Genomic DNA, 18438 nt, shown 5'->3' on the forward strand with positions numbered 1-18438 from the left:
TGTGGAGGAGTACAACATTGTTAATTGATATTGTGAAAGTCTTCGGCATTAGAAATGAAATTTTATTCCATCCGGGTTTTTTCTAAAACCCACCCACCCGCCCAAAAACCCGGATTTTGACCCAAATTTTGAAATTACTGGTGGGACCCAGCGCAGAAAAAGTTGACTAAAAAAATATTAATATTAATAATTTAAATCAATATAAAATAAAAAAAATTAATATTAATAATTTAAATAAAAAAAACAAAAGAAATTAAAAAAAAAAAAAAAACAGAGGGGTGGCTGCCAGCCTTGGGGGAGGCCGCGCGGCCTCCCCCGACCTCCTCTGGGGGTGGCGCGCGGCCACCCCCAAAGGGGTGGCTGCCAACTGGCAGCCACCCTTGCTTCATTTTTTTTTTTTTTTTAATTTTTAATTTTGATTTCAATTATTTTTTTTAAAAAAAATTATTTATTTATTTTTAATTAAATAATCAATATATAATAAATTATTATTTCACACAACTTTTCAAAATACCAATCATTATACACAACTTTTTAAACTATCAATCATTTCTTACCATTAAAATATAATATTTTTCAATCTCAAAATTCAACACTCAAACACAATTTCTTACCTCGATATTTGTAAATAGAATTAGAATTCAATTCTAATTCTCAAAATTCAAAACCCAAACGCACCATTAATATTTGGGTGCAGATTATATATATATATATATAATACTAAGTGAGATTGTGCTATATAAAATATGGAGTTTCAGTAATATCATTTGAAAAATAAATAAATTAAAATTGATAGTGTATGAAAGCAATTATATTGATCACCTTCGGACGCATGGTTAGTGGTTACTGTATCCAAGGGTTAGCACTGGCGAATTGATAATCTGGTGTCTATATTAAGCTTTTTTCTAAGAAATGTGTTTAATGTCATATTTTTATTTTTATTTTTGCTTATTTTCTACACCTCTTTTAAAAACTTATCATTAAATTTTTATAGGGAATTGCTGGGGTACCCACCAGCATTCCACCAAAGCCTAAGTGGCTCTGTATTTTTATTTAGTAAATTCATTTTCAGTTTTTTTACTTAGACTTTGGTGAGATGCTGGTGGGTACCCCAGCATTTCTCATTTTTATAACCCACATGTGGTCCCCAAGAATTTTGACTCTGGATTTTCAGAAGATGGAGGTGTGCAAAAGATACGCACCCAGAAATAACAAAAACCAACTAAGTTTTTCTTTCTTTTTTTTCTTTTTTTTTTTCCAACACACGCACTCAGAAATTCTTCAATAAATGTACGGTTGTCACGAGTCTGAATTTTCCACAAGTCTGACCGGAATCTTTTGTCATTTTCCTTTCTAGAAAGGATACTAAACTCGCCTCATTTGCGTGTCCTGATAGTTTGGCATTCATTTACACCACTCATGTTACTCTATCTCTCTCTCTCACACTGACACACACACCACCACTTTTCTCTGCTGATAGCATTATTGTACGTAATTTGTGTGATTCATCTTTATCTCTTTATCACCATCTTTATCTCTTTATCATTTTTGTTAAGTCTCATTTAAAATTTATGTGGGGAGAGATCTATATAAAAATAATAATAATAAAAAAAAATCTAATTTATACAAATTTTTATTAATTCGAAAAAATTCATAAATATCAAGATCATCTTTTATCTCAAAAATTATAAATATAATCATCTTGACCAGACTTTTTGAAGCGAGGAAACAAATTATTTTACACCAAAGTGTGGTCCAAGCCAAACTTAAAAGTCCTGCTCCCCCCTGCTCAGTGCTCGATCACCATGTCAACAAAAACCAAAAATCTTGCAGAGTTGCAGAGAGGAAGAGTCTGATTTATCAAAATGACTTCCTTCAATCCCTTCTCTCTTCCCATCGCGTTCCTTTCCGTGCTTACCTTCCTCAACCTCATCACTTACGCTGCTGCCCAAAATTACCTCTACCACGTCTGTGCAAACACTACCTTCGCTGAAAATAGCATCTACAGTTCCAATATCAACTCCCTCCTCTCTTCCCTCTCCTCCAACGCCACCGGCAACATCGAATTCTACAACACCACCGCCGGCCAAACCACCTCCAACCCCGTCTACGGTCTCTTCAACTGCCGCGGAGATGTCGATGGTGATATGTGCCGAAGATGCGTGGTCAACGCAACCCAAAAGCTGTCCAGTAAGTGCTCAGGGGAGAAGGTTGCTGTTACTTGGTACGACGAGTGTATGGTACGCTACTCCAACGAGTCTATCTACTCCAAAGTGGCCGTAATGCCTATATTTCACTTGTACAACACACAGAACATGACCGAGCAGGACCGGTTTAACAGGCTAGTGAACACGACGTTGACCAAAATGGCACGAGAGGCTTCCAACTTTCCGATCGGTGTCAAGAAATTTGGAGTTAAGGCAGTGAAGTTTTCCGATTTTCAAAATCTGTACAGCATCGTACAGTGCACACGGGACCTTTCCAGCACCGACTGCAATAGTTGTCTTCAGGCAGCTATAAACCTTCTTTCTATATGTTGTAGTGGAAAGCAAGGAGCAAGAACTCTCTTCCCTAGTTGTAATGTTGGGTACGAGTTGTACCTCTTCTACCATGTACCCACAGCGCCCACACCTACAGCAGCTCTTCAACCTCCATCGTCAGGTTTACTATCTCGACTTTACTGAGTGATGGTGCTTCAATTTTCAGATCATGCTTTATAAATCTTTGTTAAATTAGTAAAAATTTTGTCCCGTACGAGATTATTTTGGTGTGAATCTTTATCTCTTTATAGATCTTTGTTAATTTTGTACTCTGGCATATCAATGAAATATGATAATGTTTATGCAGGAAAAAGCAAAATCTCAAAAGTAACAATAATTTCCATTGTTGCTCCAATTGCTGGCTCTGTGTTGCTACTCGTTCTGGCCTACTGTTTCCTAAGCCGGAGAGCAAGAAAGAAGTCCAATGCTATAAAGGGGGAAAAATCTAAGAAATGCGATCTAATCCTTATTTATCAAGGTATGAAAGTCGTATTGTATTCAAATCATGTCTCTCTTCTTGAACTTTTGAATTTTCAAACATATATATATATATATATATATATATATATATATATATATATATATATATGTGTGTGTGTGTGTGTGTGTCGTGATCCATTGTTTAAGGCGTGTTTAAACTGCATAAAATGCTCAAATTACTACAATTTTTACTGCAATTCCTTTATAAACTACCGTGGTAGTTCATAATTGATGAAATATTAAAAGTATATAGTTGATAAGTGAACCACTAACTAAACAAATTTGTTGTTAATCGTTTCACTAATTATGGACTGACACCTCAAGTTTATAAAGAGGTTGTAGTAAAAGTTTTAGGGAAAAGCTTGGTGCACAACAAGTTGTGCATAATTTGTGCACAATCACTCACATGAGTGAGACCCATTTGAGTGGGTGGATCCCATCCATGTGAGTAAGTTGTGCACAAGTTGTGTAGAACCTTTTGTGCAAGAATCAGATCCCAAAGTTTTATGTGTCTAGCAGTCTAAACCGCAAGTGAGGGAGTGTTAAAATATAATATAGATATTAAACCTGTCCCAAAATGATCTTTTTCAAATACTATTTATTTTAAATTAAAGGTAGCAGGATATTTTTTTAAAAAAAATATGAAAGTGATAAGAAATTGGGATAGGAAACTTCCACTTTTAGAAAATGAATTTGTGTTATATCCCAAAAAAGAAATAATATACTTAAACCAGGACAAAGAGAGTGATAGTAAATTTCTTGCTATCTAATAAGTAAATCTAAAAAAATGAGAAAGAATGAGTTGATTGTAACCAAACTTTGATGTCCTGGCCTCATATCTGTAAAATTTGCTATTTGCATTTTGCAGTGTTAATCTCTTACGTTTTTTTTTTTTTTTTGGTTATCATAGCAGCAAATGAAATTGCAAAGGAAATAACAACTGCAGAGTCCTTGAAATTTGATTTTGGAACAATTGAAACCGCCACAAATAAATTCTCAAAGGACAAGAAGATAGGTGTAGGTGGATTTGGGGAAGTTTATAAGGTACGTGATGAACATTCATTTCTCGATGTACTCAAAGAAGTATATTTAGCAAATTCACACCATTTGAACTAAGGCTGACAATTTTCGATACGACTCATGTATTGTATGAGAATATTTTTTAGAAGCTTTTGGATTTGCGATTTTAAGAGCTCCAGCTAAAGCTGGTTAAATAACATACATTGTCAGGGTACACTTCCTAATGGACAAGAAATAGTTGTGAAAAGGTTCTGGAGAAGATCTGGACAATATGAAGAGCAATTTAAGAATGAGGTTTTAGTGGCAGCTAAACTTCAACACAAAAATTTAGCAAGGTTGATCGGATTTTGCATGGAAGGAGAAGATAAGATGCTCATCTATGAATTTGTCTCCAATAGAAGCCTTGACAATTTTCTATGTGGTCTGTCCATCTGAACATTCCTCCAATGGTCTTTTGCATTCGCATCTATATGCTTTTTTGAATATTTTCTTTTGATGGATTTGTAGATCGAAAAAAGCGAGCACAATTGGATTGGTCAAGACGTTACAAGATAATAGGAGGGATTGCACAAGGAATTAAATATCTTCACGAAGATTCTAAACTTAAAATTATACATCGCGACCTAAAAGCTAGTAGTATATTGCTCGATGCGGATATGAACCCAAAAATTTCTGATTTTGGCATGACAAGGATTCTTGAAGTTCATCAAATTCAAGGAGACACAAGTAAAATTGTGGGGACATAGTAAGTTCTAAGTTTTTTTCATTTGTTTTGTATCATCAAAATTACTCAATTCATTCAAGTGCCATATAGTGCTGCTCATGGCACTAAAATTCATTCTATTAATTTGTCTTTATATTTTTGTGTTGGTTTGCAGTGGTTATATGTCTCCAGAATATGCAATGCATGGAGAATTCTCTGAGAAGTCTGATGTGTATAGTTTTGGCGTCTTAGTCTTAGAAATTATCAGTGGGAAGAAGAACAACAACTTTGAATCAAAAGGTGCTGAGGACCTCTTGAGCTATGTGAGTATAAACTAACTAGAGCCTAATTTGTTTCCCTTTCTTAATTAATGCCAATATCATCACCTAATTACTTGATAATTAAAATGTGCAGGCTTGGATACATTGGAGGGATGAAAAACCCTTGGAATTGTTGGACCGAGCTTTGGGAGATTCTTATTCGAGAGAGGAAGTCATGAGATGCATCCATATTGGCTTATTATGTGTTCAGAAAGATGCGGCTGACAGACCAACCATTGCATCAGTGCTGCACACGCTCAATAGCTACTCTGTCATTCTAGAATCCCCTGAACAGCCGGCGTTTTTCCTTGGCACTAAAGCAGACCCGAACATGCCTGCAAAGGATATGGCGTCTGGTCAGTCTATTAGCATGTCAATGCCATGGTCTATCGATGAAGCATCCCTTCCCAAACCACACCCTCATTAGTGTAAAGGAAGCAAAAGAGTGTGCCAAATATTGTGCAAATAAGTGTGGGCACACTGGGCAGACTGTATGGACATTTAGATTATGTGGGATTTTGTACAATAAAAGTAAGAAAACTGACTGCCAGAGTGCAAGTATTTGTGGCTTGTAAATTCAGGAAGACATATAGGACTTGGAATTACATTTATCCAAATAAATGGAAACCTATCTTATTTGAGTCAAGCTAAAAATCATATTTTTATCCCATATTAGGATTAATAATTTTTTATATGACCTCAACACGAATTTGTTGACCTATGCCTTGACACGACTAAACCTGACAAGTGAAATTTAAGGTCAGCAGTTTTTTACATGATCTATAAACTCGATATGAATCCAACACGATATGAGCGAGTTAAAGTTAAGGAGTTTGATCCATTTAATTAAATGGGTTGTGTTAGGGTTGACCTAATATACTTATATTTCTACACGATCTAAATCTGACATGTGGACATGATTGTCATACCTACACAATGTTGATGTGGTAATACCAATGAATCATTGGATTAGTCATTGTTAAAAAAATAAAAATAAAAATAAAAAATAAATCCAGAGATTGGTTGGAAAAATGTAGTTTATACTATTACTCATTTTATTTAATAAAATTTTCAAAAAAAAAAATCTTATTTAATAGAAAAAATATCAAACTAGTTCCCACTAATTTGGATTTTTATCAAATGATTAATGCTATATATCGTATTTTTATCTCACAATGTTTATGTTGGCGTCTTAACTGACTTTTGATTTTTAATTTTTTTTCTTAACAATGCATGACTGATCTAAAAGTTGATAGAGACCGTCACATATTAGCATATCTCTTCTGTTATTTCTTCTAATAGAATGCCCATGAAGTTTTAATCATGCCTCAAAATGATTTGTTAAAAAATATTTTTTAAAAAAATTAAAAGAACAAAATTTTAAAATTTTTTTAAAAAAATAAAATCAAAGGTGGCCATGCCCCTCCTTTGACATATCCTTAGAGAATGGGGTGGATCACACAAAGGGGATGAATCGCCCCTCCATGGCCACGGATTCACCCTTCAATCCTTCATGGAGGAGCCATGGATAGGAATGGACCCATGTATAGATCAAAGGAGGGGCATGGCCTCCTTTGATTTAATTTTTTTTTTTTTAAAAATCTTTTTTACTAAGTTAAATGTATATGTATTTTTAGACTTAAAAATTAGGACAGACCCATGTATATATAAATCATAGAGGGAATGGATCTCCCCCTTTCAGATCCGGGCTCCACCATCTCACAAATTAAGGAGGTAAATTATGGAGAGATGGGTCTTTTTTTTTTTTTTTTCTTTTTTAAGATATAGTTAAAATTTTAGGAATGTTTTGTTAAAAAGAATTGATTGAATATGACGAAATTATTTATTTGGTATCAACTCCAAATGTAAAAGAGTTATTTAATAAATTAAAAAAAAAAAAAAAGAATTATTTGATAGCAGTCTAAAGGGTAAAAGTACTGGGAGCTAATTTAATGTTTTCTCAGTATATGGGGCTTCGTCATGATGCCCTCCTTTAGTCAGAAGATAATCTAAATAAAGATCTGAAACCTCGTCTTTTCAAAGGGTCAATGGTCCACAGCTTTTAATGTCTTCAGATTTCAAAGTGAAAATAGTGTCCCCACTATTGCAACAACTTTTGAATAAAAGTCGACTCCACGATTTAGATTTTAGAGGGCACTGGTTGTACTTTCTATGTTGTTCTAATTGGTTGTTTTCTTGCGCCTTGTCCATGTCAGAGAAAACGCTCATTGTTAGTGCATTTTTGTATTTATTGTGGGCCATTAAAAGAAATGTTATTTTCAGCAGGATTGCTTGGGAGATTTAGATGAGATTTTAGTTTGATATTGTTATGTTTTTTTTTTTTATGTTGTTTTCTTCTTATTGAATTCTTTAGGTGGGTATCTTTTGCTTTATCTTTGCTAAAATTTCTTTGTAATTAATTAGATACTTTATTGATAATGAAAGTCGGCCATTTATTATAATAATAATAATAATAATAATAATAATAAAAGTTTAAAAAAAGAAGAAGAAGAAAAAAGAAATAAATAAAGAAAAGGAAGGGGCTGCTGGTTTGGTTGAATATGTTAGGTAAATATATATTTGATGACTTGAAAACAACTACCACTATATATATTACATAATATGTTCTTCAAAATTCTTACCTCCTTTTGGAGTTTAATATGAATTATTGGTGCTCAGTTGCTTGCGCATGTGTTCCTCAAACCAAATTTCTACAGATCGATATCACGACTTTAGAACTTTTTTTTTTTTTCTTGAAGTAAGACTTTAGAACATCTACATCTAGATCAAATAATTCCTTCTTCGAAATACTCACTTTTTCCAATTCAAATTATTTTTAGAGCTCAATATTAATAAAGTGGAATAGGATTGGATCTTCTCCATTTTAATTACAATGGAGAACATCTATTTTAAGTTAATATTTTATTTTGTTACATTTAATAATATATGACATGTCAACATAGTCATTATGTGGTAGCATATATATCATTAAATCTATGAAGTCTAATCTTAATTATGAAATGAATCATCTCCATTTTACCTAAAATGTAGACAGTGGTGATCCTATATTAATAGATTGGTTTGAAAATAATTTCTTCCAATCTAATTTTGAGGAAAAATTTATCATAAAATAATGGAAAAATCGCTAAATTGGTCCATGTGCTTTGAAGTTGTGACAAAACTTGAGGTTTAAAAAGGGACTAAACACTCCCTAGAGTAAGTGGAAAAAAGAAAAAGAAAAAGAAAATGTATCCATCATTAGAAAGATTAACATAATTGTATCATATCAATATCAATTATATTGGGACACATGTCACATACAATAAAAAAAATAAAAATAAATGTATATATATTATAAAACCAAATATTAAAAAATATATATAAAAAAATAAGATAAAAATAGAGGGGTTAGCCGAACACCTCCAAGGCCATAGGGTGGTTTGACAAAAGGGGTGATTTGACTACCCCCATTTTATTTTATTTTTTCTCTTTCTATTGCAAGCTAGTGACACATGTCACAATATAATTGATACCAATATGGTACATAAATGAATTCTATTAACTTTTGTAATGGCATGGACCTATTTTTTTCTTTTACTCCAAAGAATGTTTAGTCCCTTTTTAAAATTCAAGAAGATATTTGTCACAACCTTAAACTATAAGAACTAATTTAACAATTTTCCCTAAAATAGCTAGTTAGAACTACTAGTAAATGTTTTTGCTCGAGTCCAAAAGTTAAGCCCAATCTTCAAGCTCAATAGCTTCAAACATTTTAAACGTCATCTCTCAAATTTATACGTGGAATAATACTATAAATTATATTTTTATTCTATAATTATTTTATAATCTTGATGTAATACGGTTAACAAATGATTAAATCAATCATTATTAGAAAATAAAAAAATGTATTGATTAATTACACTGCCAATTTAACATCGTAAAATAAATATAAGATATATAACATTATTGTTATATAAAAATTATTCCTATGCTTATAAGGGTGCGTTTGATATTATAATTTCGTAGACAAAAAGTACAATTTTAAATCAAATCGCAGAAAATAGATTGTTTAGGATTACGTTTTTTAAAAATTACGATTTTAAATCGCATGCAAGAGTGTGTCTTTTTAAAAACGCACAATTTTAAAGGTCAAACTGCGATTTTATCAAACGCTTAACTACATTATTAAAAATCACGTTTTCAAATTGCACATTTTAAAATCCTTAGAACATTCTTAGTAGCCTCACTAAATTTTACTAGCCAAAATAATTTTTTTATTAAAAAAAAAACCAATTTTCTCTATTTTATTCATCCATTTTTTTTAAAATACCCACATCACCTTCATCATTTTAGCTATTCACTATTACTATTTCATTAAATAATCTTTTTCAAAAGGAAGACCGTGTGATGTATGAGAGAGAAATAGAAAAAAAAAAAAAAATTTAATTGTTTTTTAATTGTTTTGGTGGGTGAACATGCTTATTATTGTTGGTGAATACTATTTACTCACCAAATTAGTAAGACTGTAGACTCATTTTGGACTATTTCAACAAATTAGATCATCAAAATAGCCAAAATAATAATAATAATAATAATAATAATAATAATATTTTGATGAGTCAACTAAAAATATTCTTATTTTTTATACCGCAAAAACAGAATCCAAGTCCAAGGCACGTATTTTTAGATATGCATGGCGTTAATAAAAAAAATATAGACTAATTCATAAGACTTTTATATACCGAATTAGGGAAATTACTAAGAATTGGTAAGGAATTTACATCTTTCCGTACATACTTTTTTTTTTTTTTTTTTTTTTGACATGTTTTCACGAAAAAAAAATCTTTCCGTACATACTACTTAATTTTTTTATTTTCTCATTTCTTTTTCCTTTTTTCCGTACATATTGCCTAGCGCCCATGGGTTTGGATTTCCAGAATGCTGGACAAAAACTTATTGCCGGAAAAAAAAGGGGCAGGAAATAGTCTTGTAACTTCACCCAGATGTGGATCGCAAATTCGCAATGGGCATAGAAATGCTATTGGAGAGCACGTTTCTATCTTCTGGAAACTCTGGCGAAAACTTCGCTCTCACGTCACTATTCCACTCTAGTCTTCCATCAACGTCTCTTCCAAACTCCCAAAAGTCTTTTTTTGAACAGAACCCTTATCGTGATCCCCTTTACCTTTTTCATTTATTTGTCTGCATTACATAAATATCTTTGTATTTTATTTTCATTTTTTTTATATATTAAATATCTATTTTTCCTTTTCTCCACCAATGAGGACAGACAAGCATTAAAGTTGCTTGACTTGCGTCAATTAGCAGACACCTCGTCGCGCGAAACGGCAAGTATTTGCGTCTGCACGCCACTCATCATGCCCTCCTCTTGTCTAAACCGCCATTCAGACTCGCGTTCATCAAGACATGCATTGTAAATTGATTCATCAAAATGACTTCCGTCAATCCCTTCTCTCTTCCCATCGCGTTCCTTTCTGTGCTTACCTTCCTCAACCTCATCACATACGCAGCTGCCCAAAATTACCTCAAACACGTCTGTGAAAACACTACCTTCGCCCAAAATAGAATCTACAGTTCCAATATCAACTCTCTCCTCTCTTCCCTCTCCTCCAACGCCACCGGCAACATCGAATTCTACAACACCACCGCCGGCCAAACCACTTCCAACCCCGTCTACGGTCTCTTCAACTGCCGCGGAGATGTCAATGGTGATATGTGCCGAAGATGCGTGGTTAACGCAACCGAAAAGCTGTCCAGTAAGTGTTCAGGGGAGAAGGTTGCTATTACTTGGTACGACGAGTGCATGGTACGCTACTCCAACGAGTCTATCTACTCCAAAGTGGCCGTAATGCCTATATTTCACTTGTACAACACACAGAACATGACCGAGCAGGACCGGTTTAACCGGCTAGTGAACACGACGTTGACCGAAATGGCACGTGAGGCTTCCAACTTTCCGGTCGGAGTTAAGAAGTTTGGAGTTAAGGAAGTGAAATTTTCCGATTTTCAAAATCTGTACAGCATTGTACAGTGCACACGGGACCTGTCCAGCACCGACTGCAATAGTTGTCTTCAGGCAGCTATAAACCGTCTTTCTATATGTTGTAGTGGAAAGCAAGGAGCAAGAACTCTCTTTCCTAGTTGTAATGTTGGGTACGAATTGTACCTCTTTTACAATGTACCCACAGCGCCGGCACCTGCACCGGGGCTTTCACCTCCATCTCCAGGCTCCCTAGCTGGATCAAAAGGTGAAGTGGACCACTCATCTCCATCTCACTGCTTTTCATTCTTCATTATTATTATTTAAGTGATGGAATGGCAACATGGACGGCATGCTTTACGAAGCTTAATTTATTAGATTAGTTCTATAAATACTTTTGTGTGGATCACCATGTATTCATAATATTGGAAAAATTAGGTACAAAGTGAAAGACATGTTCAAAGTGGGCCGCAATTATGAATGATTGAGTCCTAACTTTAACGATTTGCTGTTTAAGATCCATTTAACTTTGTATATACTGTTGCTATGTTATTTAAATGACTATATATTTACTACGTTGCAACATATATAAATTAGAATATAATCTTGACAGTAAAATGACTCGTCTTCGTAACAATCATTAATTTACTTTTGCCATGTTGCCTTTACATCAAGGGTTCATTTTAAGTTTTGGACCCCGATATATGAACTCTGTTGTAACTTGCAAGTGTGTTACATTGAGAAAAAATAAAGAAAATGAGTAGTTATATGCCTAAATGGACCTCATTAACTTAAGCTTTTGAACTAACTAGCTAGTATATATGGTGTCCAAATATGTATATTAATATACTCTCAATGAACTCTCTATGTGATTCTCTCCCTCACAAACTCCATTTAATTTGGTAGATCACTTGTAGCGAAAATCTCTTAGCAAAAGGGTAAGAGGATGGAGTAAAATCTGACTTGATGTGATAATTGGTAGATCACTTGCAGTGAACTGTGACTGAATTATATGCGTGCAGGAAAAGACAAAATCTCAACAGCAACGATAGTCGCCATTGTTATTCCAATTGCTGGCTCTGTGGTGCTATTCATTTTGGGATACTATTTCCTAATTAGGAGAAAGAAGTACGATGCTGTCAAAGGAGAAATTGGTAAAGAATAAGTATATGGGTTATTAGGATCTTTTAAGTCTCTTGTCAGCACACGCTGCTCCTTGTAGTGCAATCTCTTACGTTTACTGCTTACCTTTGTAGATGCAAATGATATGACAACTGTGGAGTCCTTGCAATTTGATTTTGCTACAGTTGAGACTGCCACAAACAAATTCTCAGATGATAACAAGCTAGGTGAAGGTGGATTTGGTGTGGTTTACAAGGTAAGTGCAACCAACTAATTAACTCATATATATATATATATATATATATATATATATATATATATATATATATATGAATAATTTAGAGTTCACAAGCTTTAATATTGGGATTCTAAGAATTGTACTTAGTGAACTATACTAAAGATTGGGTGAAATACGTTCTCAGGGACAAGAAATAGCTGTCAAGAGGTTATCGAGAAACTCTGGACAAGGAGGAGAACAATTTAAGAATGAAGTTGTATTAGTAGCCAAACTTCAACACAGAAATTTAACAAGGCTATTAGGATTTTGCTTGGAAGGAGAAGAGAAGATACTCGTCTATGAATTTGTACCGAACAAAAGTCTAGACTATTTTCTATATGGTATGTCCACTTTAACATATATCCAATAGCTTTTGCCATTATGATTGCATAATAGTGATTTCTAATCAATATACATTTATATCTAATATATCTTTTGTTCATATAGCATGAGTAATTTTTCTAATGAACTTGTAGACCCAAGAAAACAAGAGGAATTGGATTAGTCAATACGGTACAAGATAATAGGCGGAATTGCTCGAGGAATTCAATATCTTCATGAAGATTCTCGATTAAGAATTATACATCGTGATCTTAAAGCCAGCAATGTATTGCTAGATGTGGATATGAACCCAAAAATTTCAGATTTTGGCATGGCAAGGATTTTTGGAATTGATCAAACACAAGGAAACACAAGTAGAGTTGTGGGGACTTAGTAAGTTCTAATTTTTCTTCCGCTTTGCTTCATCAAAACTAAGGAGTACATTTATTGTTCATCCTAGCTAACTTATAGATCACTGAAATCGAACAACATAGGTAACAAGTGTATGCTTAATTTGATTTGTGTGCTCGCAAATGTTGTGTGGATTATATCATTTTGGAAAAGCAGTTATGTTTAAGAACTCATCAACCTTAACAATTAGAATTATTAGAATTAAGTTAATAAGACTGTGTATTATCTTTCAAGTGACTGCTATATTTGGGATGCAGTGGTTACATGTCTCCAGAGTACGCAATGAGGGGAGAGTTTTCTGTGAAGTCGGATGTATATAGTTTTGGTGTGTTAATTCTAGAGATTATCAGTGGCAAGAAAAATAGTAATTTTTACGAATCGGAAGTTGCTGAAGACCTCTTGAGCTATGTGAGTATGAAACAAATACTGTAATTTCTTTTTCCTGTCTTTAATGCCAAGTACAAAGAAGAGAAGGTTAACATTAAGTGTGTGATAATTTGATGCAGGCTTGGATACATTGGAGGGATGGTAGGCCATTAGAATTGTTGGATCAAAGTTTGGGAGATTCTTATTCTCGAGATGAAGTGCTTAGATGCATCCAAATTGGCTTATTATGTGTTCAAGAAGATCCAGCTGACAGACCTGCCATGGCTTTGATACTTCTTGCACTGAATAGGGGCTCTATTACACTACCATCACCGCAACAGCCTGGATTTTTCCTCCTCGATAAAAAAGAGATGCCCAGAAAGGATATGGAGTCCGATCAATCTACAACCAAGTCAATGCCATGTTCTGTTAATGAAGTGTCCATAACCGAATTACACCCTCGATAGTCCAATTACTTAAGCATATTATCTAACAGGATAAGGCCAAAAAAACACCCAAATTTACACACTTTCTACACCCCTCACATGGGGTGGGCCCTTGTGGTGGTGGGACCCACCCCATGTGAGGGGGTGTGTAAAAAGTGTGTAAATTTGGGTGTTTTTGTAACACATCCCAACATAAACTCAAACTACACTTTGTATCTCTAGATAAATGGAGTAGGCAAGAGAGTGCTCATGTGCGCATGTAATGTCCATCTAATCTTATTTAAAACATTGAATGCTAATACTACTTGATGTTCTAATATTAAAATAATTTTTTGTTTTTTATATAATTTTTATAATTTGATGAAGGATATTTTTGTTAAGGAGACATTGACATTGTTTGATAGTTTAAGAGAGATATTAATGCAATTGGTAATTTAAAGGACACATTGATAATTTAGAGGATAGTTTAAGAAGGTATGAATACTTTTTCCGCTTAATTGCTATCGGAATACACCCGGTCTGTGAATACAAAATATATACGTCAAGATGGCAAGTAAAGTCCAAACTCAAAACTCAAAAAAAGAAAAGAAAAGAATAGTCAAGCCTTCCTGCCTCACTCTTCTAGTACTCACCACTCATGTTCCCCCCTCTTATCTGCATAATAAACCCAAAAAAAAAAACACGTGAAGCGGAAGAAAGATTGGTAAAGTGATGCTGATGAGTCATGACAGTTGCAAAAGTGCAAGTAACACGTACAGTGGCTCAGAATAATCAACAACATGGCTTCCTTCAAATTTCCCATCTGCTTTGCCACTCTCTCCCTCTAAACCTTCCTTAGCCTTACCACCGAAGCAGTACCTACTCTCGCCGATTACACCGGCTCAAATTCAAGTTTGTTTCAAGTAATTAAAAGCAGAGAAATTATTTTAATGTTCAATTTTTATTTGTAATGTTACGTTAATTAAAAACGTTAAATGCTTGTGCGAATATATTCAACATGTGAAGAATATATACTGTTAAATCTGTGAGAAAAATGGAGAGGATTCTATTCCATATCTATCATAGTTCGACACGTGTTTATCAGATATTTTAATCCGTTACAAAGGCTTCACACTTGTCTTTTCGTAGGGTAATATTAGAACAAAGACACCCATGCATGTCTTTTTTATGTCATTTGAAAATTAATGTAATTTTTAAAATTATCGTTGTATTTATAAGAAATTATTATTTTGATTTGACAGTAATTTTAAACAAGAAGAAGAATACAAGAAAAATATAAAAATATAAATATTTGTTTTAACATTTTTCTCTTGGAACAAATTATACATATTAGAATTCTTTATAATTATTTAACTAAATTTTTATAAATTCGGATAAATAATTACATGGGATTGTGATCCAAACTACCGCACATTGATTCACGCATGCCATAATTATAACTGTCCACCATCACCATGGAAAAAAGCTCTATGCATTTGAAACGGACAAAAAATCTGTCCCTAAAAAAACTTTTTAAGTCTTTGCCGGAAAAGACTGGCAATAATAGTCTTGTAGAGATTTATTGAATTGGCCGTACGTTGAAACTTCACCTAGGTTTGGATCGCAGGGGGCATAGAAATGACGTTACCATTTTAGAGAGCACTGAGCACGTTTCTATCCTCAGGCGAAAACTCCGCTGTCACGTCACTATTCCACCAACTCTTCCATCCTTGTATTTTGGCCTTTTGTTAGCTTTCCACAACCCTGATCGTGAATCCCTGACCTTTTACATTTATTTGTTTGTATTAGATAATTATCTTTGTTTTTTATTTTCATTTTATAATATGAAAAATATCTATTTTTCCTTTAATTTCTCCCTGATCTCCCCGGAAAAGGAATCCGATCTCTCCCAATAAAAACAGACAAGCAATTAAAGTTGCTTGACTAACTTGGTTGAATTGCATCAAGTAGACCTACACAGACTCGCCGGCACGGCAAGTCTTTGCATCTTTACCACCACTCATCATGTCCTCTTTTCTAAATCACTAAGGGTGAAAATTCGGCCGGTTCAAGAATTCGTAACTTGACACCAATCAGCTCCGGGTAATTAGGAAACCGAGAAATTGGTTTGGTACTCAGTTATTTATAATCGGGTACCTAGGCACCCTGAGCCGGTTCCGGTTATTAAATTCTTAGAAACTCAGTTATAACTGGGTAACTGGCTCTGAGTATATATATATATAAAATAGAAAAAATTACTACATAGCCTTAGCACAACCAATAGCCCAGCCCACAAGTCTTTTAATAGTTGGTTTTGTCAAAACCACCCTGCCCATCGTGATTCCTCAATTCTTCATATAACATTATAACATTTTCTAGATTCTTGTGATCTTCTCTACGCCTCCATGATGAACAAACCCTAAAATCCCAAATGTCAACAGTTCTCCACCACTCCTTTCCACCCGATCAAGCCCATAACATGTCTACCCGTACAACCAACAACCCTACACAGAAATGAGAACGTCAGAAAGGGATTTGGCCATGGAGCAAGACAATAGAACGTCAAAGAGGGATTCACCCAAGGAGTATCACCATCTAATCGACACCTCTTCAATCATCAAATCATCAACTGATGATTCATCACCATCTAGTCTTCAATCACCTGGTAATATCTTTTCTCGCCCTTCTTAGGATATTGTTTTCTTTGTCTTTTTGGCAATGAATTTCCATGCTTATTCTTACTTTTTTGCTTATTTGTTTATTGGGAACGTGAAGAAAAATGTGAAAATCCTATTTTTTGCTCCGTTCCCATGCTTATTCTTACTTTTTTGCTTGTTTGTTTGCTGGGAAAGTGAAGAAAAATGTGAAAATTTATATTTTGTGCTCCGGTCCGGATAACCGAGTACCAACCAGGCGGTAAACTGGCTACCCCGGTTACCTGGTTCCGGAGCTGGTTTCTAATTCTTAAAAACAAAGGACCCTAGAGCCGGTTCCCGGTTTTGGCCAATAACAAGGAATCGCCTCCAAGTTTACACCCCTATAAACCACCATTCATATTTACTCGTGTTAAAACAGTTTTCGGTTTGATAACACAAGCTTTTGAAAAGTTCTTGTCTTCCCCTGCAAAATAATAAGGTTGGTAGGGGTGCTTGCTGGGGGTGTTAGCTGATCCCACTCCGATGCTTAAGTTAGTTTTTCTGGAGAATGTGAATCAAGGGTTCAATCACAATAATTTCCTCTAAAGAATACTCGAAGGTAGGTTTGTATTTATACTGAAGAGCCGAGTTGGTTTTCCCCGGAAATGGAGGGAACTGGCTCTCTAATCGTGGGTCTCCACTTCCGAAACGTGGGTGTTCATGTCTTCCGGAACGTGGGTCTCCACGTGTCCAGCCTATGTATTTTCTCGCATCCGGATCGTGTGCACCCACGTTTCAAATTGTGGATTGCTATCCGGAATGTGGGTGCGCGAGATTGTTATCTGGAATGTGGGCTTTAATGTCCGAGACACCTCCAGGTATCTCGGACTCTTGATGGGCTCCTTGCAGATTACTTCTGGGTGGGCTTGACTTTGTCATGTGGTGGATCACTCGGCTCGGCCTTTGAGGTGGATTGATGGGCCCGGTTAAAGGACTATGTAGCTGGCTTTCATTTAGGCTGTAAAATAGGAAATGGGCCGACTTGGATTGTCAGGCCTATTTTACTAATTAGTGAGAATATTTCCCAACAGTTACCCCCTAATTCCTCTTATCTGAGATGGTCCTCGGGTAAGGGAATTATATATTATGAAAGTGGAACTTCCCGAGGCTCACCAGTCAATTGTCTTGAGTCCTGAATACTCGTCACTCGATTGTCTAGCACAAGGTTGTCAATCAATGAGCCGAACCGTCAATTGCCTCGAGCTCCGTGCGCAGGTCTATCAATTAACCGATCAATCTGTCTAACGCCATGAGCTCTGTGCGCAGACCTGTCAATCAACCGATCAATTTGTCAAACGGCTCGAACTCTGTGTCTTCTCAGTATGACGCTTCGATTTCTTGTTTTCACGTGGTTTTCATGTGCTCTACTCATTTTCTTGGTATGATGCTTCAATTCCAAGTTTCCGCGTGCTACGCATCTTCTCGATATGAAGCTTCGATTCTCGATCTGTTGTACGCGCTTTTCATTTAAAGCCCGACTTTTGTGTTTCCGGGGAAGGCTCTATATAGACCTTCCTCCTCATCCCATTTCATTTCATCTTTCACCATTCAGTCTCATTTCTCTCCAACTCTCTCGAGCTTCTGGTGTTCCTCATCTCCAGCAATCTCTCCTTTTTTCGGTTCCTTGTTTCTTTAATTTCGGTGATATAATGGCTTCCGATTCAGATTCCGACAATGATAACGTTGGGAGAGCTCCTCCGGTCTTGATACCACACGAGACATGGTTGAAGGCGAAGGTGATAGTGGTAGGCGAGCA

The 18438-nt window shown here is 35.0% G+C and overlaps 1 protein-coding gene and 1 pseudogene across 2 annotated transcripts; both read left to right on the forward strand.

Annotated features, from left to right (window-relative positions):
• The first annotated feature begins 1713 nt into the window (after positions 1-1713).
• Positions 1714-5603, forward strand: LOC133868365 (cysteine-rich receptor-like protein kinase 10). 2 transcript variants are annotated; one of them, XM_062305250.1, is made up of 7 exons: positions 1714-2661; positions 2848-3018; positions 3931-4064; positions 4251-4461; positions 4548-4785; positions 4919-5066; positions 5158-5603. In XM_062305250.1, the coding sequence occupies exons 1-7, from the start codon at positions 1866-1868 to the stop codon at positions 5488-5490; spliced, it is 2031 nt and encodes a 676-aa protein (XP_062161234.1). In that variant the 5' UTR covers positions 1714-1865; the 3' UTR covers positions 5491-5603. The 2 variants fall into 2 exon arrangements, with proteins under 2 accessions (XP_062161234.1, XP_062161235.1); XM_062305251.1 differs by having other exon boundaries at positions 3934-4064.
• A 4757-nt stretch (positions 5604-10360) lies between these two features.
• Positions 10361-14334, forward strand: LOC133868372 (cysteine-rich receptor-like protein kinase 10; annotated as a pseudogene).
• The last annotated feature ends 4104 nt before the right edge of the window (positions 14335-18438 follow it).

Source organism: Alnus glutinosa, chromosome 5 (assembly GCF_958979055.1).
Source record: "Alnus glutinosa chromosome 5, dhAlnGlut1.1, whole genome shotgun sequence".
Taxonomy (NCBI): domain Eukaryota; kingdom Viridiplantae; phylum Streptophyta; class Magnoliopsida; order Fagales; family Betulaceae; genus Alnus; species Alnus glutinosa.